This window comes from Malania oleifera, chromosome 6, assembly GCF_029873635.1.
Source record: "Malania oleifera isolate guangnan ecotype guangnan chromosome 6, ASM2987363v1, whole genome shotgun sequence".
Lineage (NCBI taxonomy): Eukaryota > Viridiplantae > Streptophyta > Magnoliopsida > Santalales > Ximeniaceae > Malania > Malania oleifera.
In genome coordinates this window covers 110,437,631-110,454,084 of record NC_080422.1, presented here as the reverse complement: position 1 = coordinate 110,454,084, position 16,454 = coordinate 110,437,631, and the positions used below count along the sequence as shown (strand labels likewise).

Genomic DNA, 16,454 nt, shown 5'->3' with positions numbered 1-16,454 from the left:
TTCTTGACAATCGAAAGCCGGATATCATTCAACCCTAGCCCGACTTGAAAAAATACAATCCAAATAAATTATTAAATTCTCATTCAAGAACCTTTTTAAATAAAATAAATATTACAATTACTCATCCTCCTCACAACTCATTCATCATTCATCTGTTCAAATTCACAAGATGGATATCCAAACGCCAAAATATACTACACTGACCGACCCGACCCGACCCGGTTTATATACAATGACCACCCGAGATCAATTTCATGGAAGATCCATGTAATGACTTATCCACCTGCCCTGGAGAGCTCAGCTATAAAAAGCTCACTTCATCGATTTGCACCTCATCCTCTCCCTCCAATCTCAATCTCCATGTCAGTCACCATGTGAGCAAGAACAGGGTAAGGGTTCAGCGGCTTTCTTTAAACCCTTCCCCTGTTCCTTCTCTGCAACCCTCTTTATATTTCTTGACTGGGTCTCTGCAAAAAGCCCATCTTTTGTTGTTAACAAAGGCTCGTTTGTTGACACCCAAAATTCCCAAGATACCCAGAACTCGCGAGAGCTTCTCGGGAATTCCCAGAAGGCCACAGAATCTCAGTTTTTTGTTTTTAGCTTTTTGAGGTCAGATCTCATGTCTTTATCTTGAATTTATCTGTGGTATTCTTAAGAGAAAGTTTCAGGCATCTGCCTTGATTCATTCAGTTGTAGGGTTTTGAAAGTTTTGGAAGAACTGGGTCGTGCTTGTTTAGTGATTTTCGGTTGGTTCGTCTTGAGTTTGGTTCAGATTCAGTTCTTGTTTTATTGGTTTTGTGGGTATTTCTTTGTGCAACGAACAATGTCGACTTTTCCGAAGAGCAAGTCGATTCACATCAGAGAAGTTTGGAATGATAATCTAGAGGAAGAATTTGCATTGATTCGCAATATCGTTGATGATTTCCCTTACGTAGCTATGGATACAGAGTTCCCGGGCATCGTTCTTCGGCCAGTAGGGAATTTTAAGAGCAGTACTGATTATGTATTTCATACCATGAAGGCCAATGTTGATCTTTTGAAGTTAATTCAGTTGGGTCTTACGTTTTCTGATGACAAGGGGAACCTTCCCACATGTGGAACTGATAAGTATTGTGTGTGGCAATTCAACTTTCGTGAGTTTAATCCTAATGAAGATGTTTATGCTAATGACTCCATTCAGCTTTTGTGTCAGAGCGGCATTGATTTTAAGAAGAACAGTGAAAGGGGTATCGATGCTCACCGGTTCAGTGAGCTTCTGATGTCATCAGGGATTGTGTTGAATGATAATGTCCACTGGGTTACATTTCACAGTGGGTATGATTTTGGGTACTTGCTCAAGCTTCTTACTTGCAAAAATTTGCCCGAAACACAGGTGGAGTTTTTCAATTTGATCAACATGTACTTCCCCACACTTTATGATGTTAAGCATCTGATGAGGTTCTGCAACAGCCTCCATGGTGGGTTGAACAAGCTCGCGGAGCTGTTGGAAGTGGAGAGGTTTGGTGCTTGCCATCAAGCTGGTTCAGATAGTCTTGTCACATCCTGTGCATTCATGAAGTTGAAAGAAACTTTCTTTGATGGCTCAACTGAGAAATATGCTGGTGTGTTGTATGGTTTTGGTGTTGAAAATGGACAAAATACTCATTAAAAAGACGAGAATAAAAAATAAAAAATAAAAAATAAAAAATAAAAATGAAATCTATTTGTTAAACTACATGTGTGCTGCAGTATAGCTATCTTTATGTGTGTATCATATGAATGTTCTCTTTTGTTTGCCCGTCTTTAATATTATTGTGCAGAGCTTGTTGCAGTCTCACTTGTGACCTAGGTTTAGCATTTCTAATATCTTTGTATATCCTGTTGGCGAGCCAGCTTAGTGTTTGTTAAGCACATTTGAGTTATTTCATTATTTCTTGTGTTAATTTAGATTAACTGATTCTGTTAATATATATACTATTGCCACGCTACATGGCAAATCCTTGAAATTTTGAGCAATTGCAGTTAATCCAGTTTTTATGACATCCCTGAAGCTGGGGGCTTGAATAAACACGAATATGAAACTTTTAATTGTCTAATTATTAAAATTAAAGCATCAAGGTATTCAGTGCAATTGTGTGAAACTCAATTGAGTTGTTTTATAATTTACCCTTTCTAACAAATGAAAAAAAAAAAAAAAATGAAGTCAGTCTTCATTTTTAATAAATGAAAACTAGATAAGATACAAAAATGAAGTTGAGCCTTGACCAAATGGCAAGGGTGTTACACTCAAAACTTAATGATCATCCATTCAAGTGATGGAAAGAGTCTCCCCCAAATTGGAGGTAAGGCTGTGCATGTTATGCTCTCAACGAACCCAGTATCCTAGTATGGCATGGGAACCTTGCACTTTGGTGTTGGAAAAAGCTATAAAAGGATGGATTGGTTTCACTCTGATCACTCTTGACCTGCTCTATCATAGATTTTTCTCGACCTAGTATGATTCAATTATAAAAGGATGGGTTGGTTTCACTCCGACCACTCTTGACCTGCTCTTTCACATATTTTTCTCAACCTAGTATGATTCAAATAGAAAAAAAAAAGAAAGGAATATCTCTCTCTCTCTCTCTCTCTCTCACACACACACACACACACACACACACACAGAGCAATCACTTAACCCAGCATGTCAACCATACAACAACATTTTGATGCTGAGACTTTATAAGGTTCATTGTAATATTTAGATCAACACTGATCTCTTTACCTTCTTCTAGGAACTTTTTTCTATTATGAGAGTAACTGGACTTATAAACATATGTTTATAAAGCAATTACTATTGGAAAAGATCTTTCTCAAAAAGCAACTCATTAGGCAAAAGAGCAGCATTGTTTCTATTGAGATTTGATTAAAATGAATGACCTAACTCGAAGATAGGTCTCTCCCTCTATTTATAATACAAATCAAATGCATTCTAATGACAATAAGACCCTTCTATCTCTAATTAACATACTAACAAACTTAATAATAATACTAAAAGACATAAAGAACCTTTAACGCTCCCCCACAAGGTGGAGTATAAATATATTATGCTCCTAGCTTGTTACAAATAAATTTAACATGAGCACCCCACAGAGCTTTGGTAAACAAATCAACAAAGCACATATCAAACTTCACATAAGCGGATAGTAATGAGCTTCTGCACAAGTTTCTCTTGAACAAAATGGCTATCAACTTCAATGTGTTTTGTCCGCTCATGAAAGACTGGGTTGGAGGCAATATGAAGAACTGCTTGATTGTCACACATAAACTTCATAGGTTGAGAATGTGAAAAACCCAATTCTTCCAACATGTTCTTCAACCATACAAGTTCACAAGTAGTGTGAGTCATAGCTCTATATTATGATTCAACACTTGACCTGACCACTGTCGTTTGTTTTTTACTCTTCCAAGAAACCAAATTACCCCCAACCAAGATACAATGCCTAGTTGTGGATTTTCGATCGAAAGGTGACCCAACCCAATTTTCGTCTATATATCCATGAGTATAAGTGTAACTCTAATCACGATGTAAAAGACCTCTCCGAGGTGCACCTTTGAGATATCTCAAGATGCAAATTATTGCATCTCAATGATTTGACTTAGAACAATTGTTACAAAAGATATATTTGGCTAAGTGACTATAATTCTACTTTCCAACAAGTCTCTGGTATTGTCCAAAATTAGGCAACAAATCACCCATATCTGACACTAATTTCATGTTAGGATCCATGGGTGTATCAACCGGTTTTGATCCCAACAATCCAGTTTCATCCAATAGATCAATAACATACTTCCTCAATGACAAAACAGTTCCATACGAGATCTAGATATTTCTATATCCAAGAATTATTTCAGCGGTCCCAAATCTTTGGTTCGAAACTTAGTTTGTAGAAAAAGTTTTGAGACTCTGAATGCCTTTATCATCATCATTTGTAATAACAATATCATACACATACACAACAAGAAGGATTCTACTCGATGAAGTATGGCAATAAAACTGAAAATGATCCACTGCACCTTGTTAAAGACCAAACTCAAGTACGACAACACTGAAACAACCAAATCATGCTCTAGGAGACTGTTTTAACCATATAGGGCCTTCTTGAACCAACACATTGAGTTTGACTCCCCTTGAGCAACAAAACCAGGGATGCTCTATATGGACCTCCTCCTCAGGATCACCATGCAAGAAAGCATTCTTTACATCTAACTAATGCAAACGCTAGTGACAAGTGATAGTTAAGGAGAAGAATAGGCGTATTAATGTAAGTTTGGCAACCAAAGAAAAAGTGTTAGAATAATCCAAACCATACACTTGAATATACCCTTCAATAACAAGACAGACCTTCAGACGAGCTAAAGAACCATTAGGGTTGACTTTCATAGTGTATACCCAACCACAAACTACCATAGACTTGTCAGGAGGAAGAGATACTAAGTGCCAAGTGCCATTGTCCTGTAAATCATTCATATCTTCAACCATAGCATTCCTCCACCCAGAGTGGGCTAAGACTTTCGAAACAGATTTAGGAAGGACAATAGATGATATCATGATAAAGCAGTAACAAAACAATATTAGGAGGGTGATAAGTAGTCATAACAAACATAGTTGGAAATAGGATGCTGGGTACATGTGCTTTACCTTTCCGAACAACAATGGGAGGATTAACATCATAGGAAATATGATCATCAAATGAGGAACCCAAAGGTGTGGTAGTAGAAGCTAGGGGGGACTCGCTTCCTTGGAGCTGCCATCGTGAATACACCTACAAATTAGGATGATCAAGGCAATGAGAAGGGCTTGAACTATATGGAGACTCAAATGGTTTTGGCAAAGACAACAAACTACAATTTGGAAGATTAGGCAGAGGAAGAGACTTATTTAGCTCAGAAGCACTCAAGGATTGGGTGTAGTAAGGTGTAGACTCAAAGAAGGTAACATCTACAGGAACAAGACTATAACAACGTTATCCCTTTTGAGTATATGAGTAGCCCAGAAAGACACATTTTATAGCACAAGGATCCAAATTATCCACCCAAGGAGTTAGTTGATGAACAAAGGACACACACCTAGATATATGAGGAGTAAGAGAGAATAAAGGTGAATTAGGAAAGAGGATAGAGTAGGGAATTTTACCACTAAGAACAGAGGATGACATCTTGTTGATCAGATAGCAAACAGTAAGTACACAATCACTCTAAAACATTTTAGGTACATGCATTTGATAAGGTAAGGTGCAAGTGATTTCAAGGATATGTTTATTTTTCCTCTTTGCAACCCTATTTTGTTGAGGAGTGTGGGCACATGATGATTGATGGACAATACCAAAATGAGTTATATAAGTAGTGAATTGTGAATTGAAATACCCTTTAGCATTATCACTTTGAAGTATTCAAACTAGCAAACCAAATTGAGTCTTTATTTCATAGCAAAAGGCACAAAATACATGAAATAACTTTGAACAATCTTTTATTAAATATTGCCAAGTCATTCTTGAATAAATCATCCACAAAGGTTACCAAGTACTAGAAACCCTTCTTGGACACGACTCTACTAGGACCCCAAACATCAGAACGGACTAACATGAAAGGGCTTGTGGCCCGTTTACTGATTCGGAAAGCAAAAGGGATATGATGATGCTTTCCCAATAGACAAGACTTACAATCAAGATTCGACACAAAACTCAAATTAGGAACAAGACGTTACAACTTTTCCAGTAAAGGATGACTAAGGCGACAATTAATTTGGAGAGCTGTGGTAGCAATAGTGTAAGTAGTAAAAGGAGATAGCGGCTTAAAGTGATAAAGTCCTCTAGCTTCACGCCCTCGATCAATTTTCTTCCTCGTTTTCAAATCCGGAATAACAACATAAGTAGGGAAGAATGTTACTGGACAATTCATGGATTTAGTAATCTTTGCTAAAGAACATAGGATTGAAAGGAAACTTGGGAATATACAAAACTAAAGGAATAGAAATATAGAGAAGTGGGATTTATAGTCCTAATTCCCTTGATGGTAGTGGTGGATCCATCAACAAGAGGAACACAAGGTAAATTTGCAGAATATTGAAGAGTAGAAAAGAAATTAGTCATACCCGTGATATTATCAGTGGTAGCGGAGTCTATAACCCATGGAATAGGATGAGAAGCGCTGGATGACAAGCATATTATGGGATTACCTATTTGGGCAAAAGATGCAATGGGAAGAGAAGCTTGGTGGTGTTTGCATTGGCTGCCCCCAAAGGTGTGAAGTCGATGGTGGCTGCATTGGCAACACGTGAAGGTCTACTATAGAGATCCCAACATTGCTTAACAGTATGATTACCTCGACTACAATGAGTGCATTTGCGAGGAGTGCCTCTACCTCGTCCATCTTTACCAACACGACCACTTGAACCACCTCGATAACTTTTGCGGTTGTTTGGTAGAGAACTAGAATCGCCTTGTGTAGCAACGACTGTCCTTTTAGAGCCAGATGCAAGAGCAAGAGAATGTGTGCTAAAGGATGCACGAAGGACACGAGAATAAACATCGGTAAATGATGACAATTTTGCACTATTAAGTATATGGGAGCGAATTACCTCAAAATTGGGTCTCAAGCTTGCTAGAACTCGAAGAATTGTCATCTTCTCCCTCTGCTTTTGCATCTCATGAACGTCAGTAGTTATAGGTTACACTATGTTAAGCTCCTCATGAATACATTTCATCTATCCAATATAATCTACAATGCTCCTATCTCCTTGTTGTAACTGGAAGTACTCTTGGGATAAATCATACATATGTGTAATGTTGCTAGAGTATAGAAGCTTGACATAATCCCAAATCTCCTTGCACGTATCTAGGTGAACACACATTTGTGTCATCTGTGGCTCCATTGAATTCCACAAGAGAGAAACAATCAAGGCATCTTCTTGAATCCACACATCTTTTCTGTTCTCGTTAGAAGGATCAAATTGGAGCAAGTGGTCAAATTTTCCACCATTGAACATAATTCTATCCATCCAACTTTTGAGTTGTTATCTGTGGCAGCGATGAAGAAGACACGTTTTTGGGATTCATAGACTCCATCCCAACACTCACAAACAAACAGCCACATCAATGTCAAACAAGAAGAACAATCAAAACTAATCAAGACATTCACAAATGATGCAAAGCACTGACATAACCACGGACGAGGTAAACAAATTACCAACTGATGTAGCTCTGTCACAGCCTCACAACTCAACGTACAAACGCTGTCACTGTTCAAAGAAACTCACAAAGAAGCCTTTACGAACACCAAACAAAAACTAATTGATTACCACGAATGAATGGTCAAAAAAGGTTCGATCTTTGAGCAAAAAAAGGCCCAACAGCTTGATGATATGGTCTAGAGGAGTCCAACATTGCAGAGGGAAAAAAAAAAGAAAAAAGTTGGCAGAAACTCTCTCATGTGCTGGCACTTGGGGTCGGCACTGCCAGCAGTTGGCCGGCACGTGGTGCTGTTGCCGGCAACGGGGTTTTGTAGGGGTAGGCTTTGGAGGGTTCTGTTTTTGGCTATATGGTTGGTTTTGTGAAAAATGAAGGATGAAGGTGGATCTGAGAAGGGCGCTGATGGGATGGTGTTTTCAGGCAATAGCTGTATATTAAAGCATGATCCGACGATCACGCTTTAATACCATGTTGTGATATTGATTAAAATGAATGACCTAGCTTGAAGATAGGTCTCTCTCTCTATTTATAATTCAAATCAAATACATTCTAATGACAATAATACCCTTTCTAACTCTCTCTAATCAATATATTAACAAACTTAATAATACTAAAAGACATAAATAATCTCTTAACAGTTTCCAAAACTACAAAAGGAAGCAAAATTGTCTGCCTATCCAGCACACACTTGGGTCTCTATACATGCAATTGAGCTCCCATGACTGACAGACTCCCAATCGGGAAGGATGGTATCAGCAATGCTCCTTGTCTTCCATGTTTCCTGTTGGGAGTGCTGAAGCATTGTTTTGGCATAACTTCTATCTGCAGCAATTACAGGTTTCTAACATTTTTCTCAAGCTGACAGTCAACAAAAAGTTGAAAGCCCGCTTTTTGCTTATGGAATATATTTTATTGTGGATTTTGAGCAATTGCTCAGGCTTTTGGAGGTTGACTTGTGTAATATATAACACTGCTTCAGCCACCTCAAATGCAAACAAGGCTCCATTTTTCAATGTTTTTTTTTTTTTTTTTAAATGTATTCAGCATTTTGTGTTGAGATTTGGGTGCTCCCCTGTAGCACCTTATTTTAAGTCTATAGAAAAGGGGACTGTTGATCCATTTCTTGCAGAATGCACTATACATAGCAGTAGCAGTTCTTCGAGCTCTTAAAGGTGTTTTGATTCTTCCTTGTCCCTAATCTTGCAGTTAACAGGTCTGAATTCTTATCCTACTATATGCTTCTTGGTTTTTGTTTTAGTGGCGATTGTGTAGCTTCTTTGTATTGCCTTTTGTATTAATGAAGTATTAAGTATTAACTGAGGGAGGTTAAGAATCAGATGCATGTTATGGCAGATTGATCAGGATTTACTTTCTTGATTGATTATTTCTTTAAAGCGGCATATTATGTTTCAAAAAAGGAAGGCCTTTGTGTCGTAGACTTATTTATATTTCATTTCAAATGTCCTTGGTCGGCAGGATGTTTCATTTTTATTTTTTAGATCATTAAGAGGGTTAATTCAGTAAAGGGCCATAAGCGGTGCTACCCATTTACAAGTAGAAGGAAAAAAATTATCAGTTGTGTCACAAGATTTCCTCAAAATCTTAAACTGAATGTATGTCCAAAAGGAGCAAACCACTCAAGCATTTTGTTAGATGACTAAGCCATCTATTTTTAAAAGGCTAAGAGACATATATGTTCCTTTGACTATGGAGTTCTTTTATGAAGCAAATGTTTCTTTGTCCTGCTTGGTTGGTAGAGCAGGCTTCAAAATGATTTCTTCCCATTATAGTGCAAGACGTATGAGTTCTCATGTCCTTTAGTCACACCCAAATCACCAACCAAGGAGCACACGGCCAATATAACCAAACATCTTTCATAAACATGTAAGGTAATGTTATTAATCCAATATATCTTATAAGGCTTTGGGTGAGGTTCTAGATGAAGTTGCATATGAGTAACTCCAGCTGTAGAAACCATATTCATAGGGCATCGCCCATTAATGATGATTTTGCAAACATTTCCTCCACACTTGAGAAAGGTGTGGAAAAGCTTGAAGTTGTGCCCAAGGTGTGATAAATGACATTCCTTTTTCCAATAATTGTCATCATATTGCTGGATTTATGCATATATCCACTGCAACTATGTCACCAAAAGTTTTTAACACAATTTACTCAAAAGCCTGACTCCTAATTTGTCAAGAACCTTCTTCAATTCACAAATATTCGCAATTGTCGTGCTGAGATGAAATCAAATTCACTTAGAAAATATAAAATGCAGCAATAAACCTGATTTTTTATGCTGGCAGCGACAATTATCACTTACCTGATAAAATTATCACTCTTGCTTGCAAAATATAAGATCTCCAATCAAAATATCACACCACAGATCAAAATATCATGGAAGAAACCCAAAATCTTGTGGCTGGATGAATTTCTGGTGAGACTGGAAATTGTAGATCTTTCTAGAAATTTTTTTTTCACATGCCACCGGCAGCAATTTCTAATGATAAAATTTTGGGAGAAGATGGATCAGGCAGTGGGCTCTGATACCATTGATGCAGGGGCAGCATCAAAGGATCTGCAGCCATGGGAGAATTTAGAGGAAATTGAAGAGAAGAAGGAAAGGGAAGAGAGGAGAGAGGAGATACAGTGGGGGAAAACTGATGTTCACTTCAAATTCAAATTCAAATTCATCAGCCTACTTACAACATGGCTTTCATACCCTATTTATAAGAAAGCCTTAACACATGAAACTACACATATATGCCTAAAACTACATTACATTACAAACACACCTTTACAATACACAAATATTACAAACAAGCTCCTGAATACACATAATCTTATACTGATTGAACTAAACACATAATAAAATATTAACTAAACCCAATAATCCTTTGATCTAGTTCTTCTTAATTATTCTCCAACAATTATCTTCCCAAGGTCTTGCTTCTTGTCCTACATTTTCTTAATAAAGTATTTATGAGGAAGGGTTTTGGTGACTGGTGGCGGGCTTGAATGAGGAGGGTGCTTGTCTAATGCCTTTCTCTTAGACATCATCAGTGGAGAGCCTGAATTGTGGTTTAGGGCTTTGAGGGGGTAAGGCAAGGGAACCCTCTCCTTTTTTGTTCATTCTTGTTGTAGGGGACTTGAGCATATTGGTTCATAGGGCTATGGTAGAGGGCTTGTGAGAGGGATTGAGCTGGGGGCCAAAGGTTGTGGTGCCTTATCTTCAATTTTTGGGTGTCACTATTTTTCTCTTAGAAGATCATGAGGAGTCCTTTTAAAATATGCTTACCATTTTGCAACTATTTGAGCGGGTTCTAGTTTAAAATAAATTTGGGGGAAGAGTGCAATTGTATCAATTTGAGTGTGCCTAGATATTTGCGTTGTCCTTTTTAGCTATGTGTGGTACTCTAGATTGGCCTCTTAGGTTGGGTTGGGTTTTAGGATTTTGTGGTAGAGAAGGTGGCAAGCCATTGGGCTTGTTGAAGGATTCTTTATTCCCTCCATTTGGCATCTCATTCAGGCTTGTCTTTCAAGTATTCCTCTTTATTTCTTATTCATTTTTAGAATTCCAGTGGATGTGGCTAGAAATAGTGAGAGTTGTGAGAGATTGTCTTTGGTCTGGGTTAGGGAAGAAGAAGAATCATCTAGTTAGTTGGGAGGTTGCTCTAAAAAGGAGAGAGTTTGGGTCTTGGTAAGCTTCTGCTTAGAGACATTGCTTTAATCGGTAAATGGCTTGGTGTTTTCCCTTAAAGGAGTCTTTCCTTCACCACAAAATTATTGTAAGTAAATTTGGCATTTAGGGTAACGGATGGGATGCAAATTTGGTCTCTTGAGAGTCCTTGGAAATGTATTCACAGATATATCCTCTTTTTTTATTCCTTACATAAAATATATTGTGGGTATGGGTACCACATTTGGTTTTGGGAAGATATTTGGTGGGTGACTTTGTGCGTAGCCCCTCTTTTCCTAGTTTGTATAGGCTTCCCATTGCATAATTGGTCTATCTCTTCCTTTTTATTTCAAATGGGGATGAATTCTCTTGGTTTTTTCATTTTCGTAGGTTTCTTAATTATAGGGAGTATTGGAGATCACTTCCCCATTATGCCTGTTAGAGGGTAGTTGACCCTCCTCTAGGAGGGACTGTTGGTTGTGGATTCTCGAGTCTTTGGGGGATCATTCTTGCAAGTCCTTCGGTGAGCATTTGACTCATAAAAGCATGTTTTCCTGCTTCATTTTACTATATGGAAGGCCAATGTCCCGGCTTTTATTTCATTAGTTGTTCTTGATAGAGTTAATACTAACTATGTACAATAGAGGCCTTTTAAGGCTTTACCTCCTGATGTATTTTCTTTATGTTTTGATTGTTGAAAATCTGTTTCTCACCTGTTCCCTCATTTTTCATTTTCATGGAAGGTGTGAAATAAATTATTTGGCCTGTTTGAAGAGAATTGGGGTTGACCAGAGTCTGTGAGGGATTTATCTCACAGTTTTTGGGAGGAATGGATGGTTCTGCACGGTTTTTTGCTGTATTGTTGGAGTGGAATGCATGTTTTCACAGAAAAGAAGATGTTTTTGTCCATGCTTTGGGATAGGATTCAGTGTATGGCCTCTTTGTGGGCTTCTGCAGTTGGTTGTTTCTGAGAACTGTCTTTTCATATTTACAGTGTGATTGGTGGACAGTGGTGTTTTGATATTTTTTTCTTATATCTTCTAGGAGTTCATATGTTTTTTGTTTTTTTGTTTTGTACTTTTTTCTCTTCAGTGAATTTTTTTAATCTAAAATAAATAAATAAATGAACTGCTATTTTTTAATCAATAGAAGCTAGCACTGAATCAAAAACAGATATTTACATTGACTACATCTCGAAGATCTATTCCATTGAGCCATCTCTCTGCTCTGTTCATAAACAGGATGTATAAAGATCTATCCATCTATACCTTTAATCTGTACCAATATTTATACGAGTTTAAGTGTTTTGATGAGGTTGTCGAGCTTGGGTTATCAAGTATTTACTGATAGCGGTTATATGGTATCTGCTATATTTTTTCTCTTTCGCCATCACTGGGCTTTCAATGATCTTAAACCAATGCTCCTTTTTTTTTTTTTTTTCGTATCATTGGTAAGAGAGACTACACTTTGCTGCTAATTTATTTATGCTCTTTATCTTTTTTTTAATTTTTTTTCTTTTTTATCTTTTCCTTTTCTTGTTATTTTGGTTTAGATCATTTAATGTTATTCTCTTCCGTGCTAATTTATTTATGCTCTCTATTTTCTTTTTTGTTTGTGTGTTTTTTTTTTTTTCATATTTTCTATTGCTTTTCGTTTTGGTTTGGATCATTTTATTATTGTAATGTGTGTATGAACTTTTTTTGTTGATGCTTTTCTTCATTATTATTTTTAGTATTTTTTTGTGAATTTTAGGTGTTGATATGAGGTTGGGATTGTGTAGAATGTCAATCATTTCCTTGTCTCTCCCTGTTTGTGTTGAAACTAGACATTTATTGAACATCACCAACAGAGCCGATGAAGGTATTCTAATACTTACTATTCTGAAGTAAATACTTTTTTGTCATGCTAATGAAGGGACCTGCCTTGTAAAGTGAACACTGATGTTGATTTTACTTCCCCACTACGATGCTTTAATGCTGAGGAACAGGATTATATGAAAAGGAAGCAAGTTCAAGATCTCTGTTGCTTCTAGAAAAGATCTGATGCATGATTGTAATTTTTTTATTGTACAATAGACTTCTTTTAAAAAAGAATATTTCTTTTCACCACATTTCAACCATTCAACCATTTTAAGGAGTTAGAGATGAAATACTGTCAGATTTTCAATCCAATTAGGCTTTTCAATGCATTTTCAGGTATGGAACATAGATCTCACATGACAATCATTAGGCAAATATTTAAGTTAATTTCTAGGTTAGTTACTATGTTAGCTGCTGCTGGCATCAAGGAGACAAATGCAGCCCCTACACAGTGTATATGCACATGGAGCAAGTCATGGTGTAATTCAGTTTAACTAAAGCTTCCCCCTCCTCTCTGAAGCAACTCTTTCTTCATAAAAGTATGGAACTTTATTAGATCTTTTACATGTACATAGTGTTGGCATGAGTAAGAAGATATTCCTTTTAACAAAATTAGTTAATGGCAGCAGATGGTTGCAATATTTGAAGGATAGGATCAACATCTATGTGGTATTTTTGTAGTGTGATATCTCATCTTGGAAATTTTCTGCCTTGGTATGTGTGTGAGTGCAAACACACACGTGCGTGCGTGCACACACACACACACTTTGTTATTTGTTTCATTTGTGATTAGTCCCTTTCTTCTGCCTCTCCTGTTTTTTTTTTTTTGGGTTTTCTTTTTGATAAGTTGACTTTTTGGAAGTCTGCAGCAACTCTCACCAGTAACAATTGTGTTCCCCTTGCTGGCTGTAAGTGAACTACACATGAAGGATACCTTCCAAAACCAGAATTCTTGTGTCATTTTCACTCTTAATACAAGGAAGAGCTGCCTCTTGACAATGAATGATTTTCTTCCTCATATTTTTGACATTTTTGCAATGATGGGGGCTGGGGCTACTACATATGTGTCCCTTTCCATATCTTTCGACCTACAACGGTACTGGAATATTTAATGTTCAATTGTTGGATTCTGAGAATTGTTTGCTTCTATGAATTATTATGCATGTGTTGGTGCATGCATAGTTTTTCTTGCATTAATAAATAGTGTGCACTTATAATTGTCATCGGGGATGATCGGGTGGTGGAGGATTATTGCTCATTCATGCAAGAGATTTAGGTTCATATTTTCTTAGAAAAAAATGAGTCTCAAGATCTGCTTGCCTTGAATTTTCTAAACCTTTCTTAATCTATACAGGGCAATTAATGCTGTCAACGTGAAGGTGAGTGACCAAGTAATTACTTGCTTTTTGACAGTAATTTGATGTTCAATCTATGTTGTTTTTTTTTTTGTTGAATCACATGATAATTTTTTGTTTGCTGGAATATTTGGCTTTAACAGTAGTTTGTTCTATGTATTTCTTTAGCATACTACATAATTAGTGTTGGAGGCAGTGAAATGTATAATGTTCATATTCATGTGAAACCACTGTTGTGGCAACACATGGGATTTTTGGAAGTGTTCAGTCCAAGGAATGCATGGACTTTGATATTTAATATGGATATTGTATAGAAATTTGGTTATGCTGTTGTAGCTGGAATGTTTTTTATGCCTTGGAATTTATTATCCTTGATTTTAACAATAATTTAGGTGGTTATTGAAGTATATTTGGGTTGACTTGGTTTGTGCAAAGCTTGACAGAATATATTGAACATGGTGCAATACTGGTGCTTTTTTTTTTGTATGTTGGATAAATGCATCTTTAACTCTTGCCACAATCTCCTAAATCTTTTCACACACAGCCGGCTCGAAGCCCAGGTGAAGGAGAATTGTGTAAGGTAGCTGACAGCCAATATAAAACTTGTTAGATCTCTATAATATGAATTCTTACGGATTAGGCAGAAAAGAATTCATGTGGCCCGACCCGCCTGATGGGACTTAAGGTTTGGTTAGTTATTGCTGTTATTAGTGGATAAATTCATATTTACCAAAAAATCAACGAATAAATGTGTACATGAATAAAAGTAAATATGCAGACAAGTGTAAGGTATGTAGCTGACAGGATATTTGGGTTTTGGGGTTTTAGTTACAATCCACATTTGAAACATTATGTCTTCTGAGTTGGATGCATAGCACCATTGTACAGATAACTGCGTATGTGTGCATGTTTAATTGTCTATATACAATTGGGGCTGTGCTTATGTTTTGTCAATTAATTTTCCTATTTCTTATTTTTCATAGTGGCAGCACCGTTAAAAGAAAAGAAATATGTGCATATTATGCTTTTACTGGGTTGTTCCAAACCTCAGTAGTGTGAAAGTCGATATGTTAAGTTCTTAAAGCAAGAGCATCAATTAGATGCTAGATAACATTTTTCCTACCAATTTTAGAAAACATGGGCCTTAAAAACCACTACAATTGTGTCAAACTGCGCCATTTTATTTTGGGGTGAAAGAAGACTGTTTCAATAGGCAACTTTGACCGGTTCCATGTGGTTCTCACTTGCATGTCCTGATCATTTAATTTTAGTTTATTTATTCTAACTGGGACATAGTAATCATTACATTTTAATGTCTTTATTCAGGAGATAGACAACACTTGTCTTTGCTAGAACACTGGAGTGGACAAGAAAGTGAAGCTGTGGAGTTGTGGCCCTTGTGGGCTGCTTCATCCCTCCATCCATCATAAAAAAACCTCCAACTGCTTTGTTATCAACCAGTAGCAGGAAGGAGCTCTCAATTTGACATTGTAAATGACATGCCTTCGGAGGCTTTGGCTTTGAATTTTCAACAGGTTCTACATCTCTAGTGAGTTTTTTGTGCGCTACATTCTCTTTAGCTACATTTCCTTAATTAACGAACAATAGCGGCATTTTTCAGGGCCAGCTTTTAATGAGTAAAACATTTCTCTCTTCCCTACTGGTGTTGCTCAGTGCTGTGACTAGGAAAGTTTCACACAAGCATCAGTGGTTAAGTGGTTATAGCATCAATGAGTGGGAGTTAAAACTGCTGTGAGAATGGAGTACCTACATCTAATTTAACCGACTCAATTGTGATTTATGTATTTGTTTAGGTGGCAATGCAGTTTATGCATGAGGATTTGCTTGGCTTGATTTTAAACCCCAAAAGAATTTCTAGGTTCCAATTCCTATAAGGTTGGTGGATCTAAAGATGGCTTCATTTCTTTTAAGATAAAGACATTGATTTCTATGACAGAAACACTGCATGTGTGCTCCATGGAGTTACTATAATATATTTTTTCATATTTTATTTTAGGGATGAAACATGTTTCTTTTACAAAATTTTGAGGGTTTTTTATTTAATTGTAATTTGTAAAAAGTCAAATGTATGGGTGAAATTAGATTCCTTAACCAAAACCTCACCCCAGAAGAGCCACAATGTAAATGATTGTATAGAAAATAATCTTGTTTCAACTAACATCGAATAGACATGATCCACTAATGATTTGATGCAGATGATTTTTTATAACACAATTAAGCATTTCTTCGGATGGTTTCTCTGATCATAAGAAAGATTGGGTAGTGGTATTATATTGGTTTCTTGTATCGGTTATATATATATATATATATATATATATTGTAACTTTTTGGA

General features: G+C 36.7%; 1 protein-coding gene and 1 long non-coding RNA gene across 6 annotated transcripts; both read left to right on the top strand.

The window, feature by feature from the left end:
• Positions 1–337: 337 nt before the first annotated feature.
• LOC131157607 (probable CCR4-associated factor 1 homolog 6) lies at positions 338–1,909 on the top strand. Its single transcript, XM_058111892.1, has 2 exons — positions 338–609; positions 691–1,909. The coding sequence occupies exon 2, from the start codon at positions 824–826 to the stop codon at positions 1,646–1,648; it is 825 nt and encodes a 274-aa protein (XP_057967875.1). The 5' UTR covers positions 338–609; positions 691–823; the 3' UTR covers positions 1,649–1,909.
• A 2,017-nt stretch (positions 1,910–3,926) lies between these two features.
• LOC131157608 (uncharacterized) lies at positions 3,927–16,144 on the top strand. 5 transcript variants are annotated; one of them, XR_009137301.1, is made up of 4 exons: positions 3,927–13,842; positions 14,101–14,125; positions 15,428–15,636; positions 15,723–16,144. It is a non-coding gene; the product is annotated as an uncharacterized LOC131157608 (long non-coding RNA). The 5 variants fall into 5 exon arrangements; XR_009137299.1 differs by lacking the exon at positions 14,101–14,125; XR_009137300.1 differs by having other exon boundaries at positions 3,927–14,125.
• The last annotated feature ends 310 nt before the right edge of the window (positions 16,145–16,454 follow it).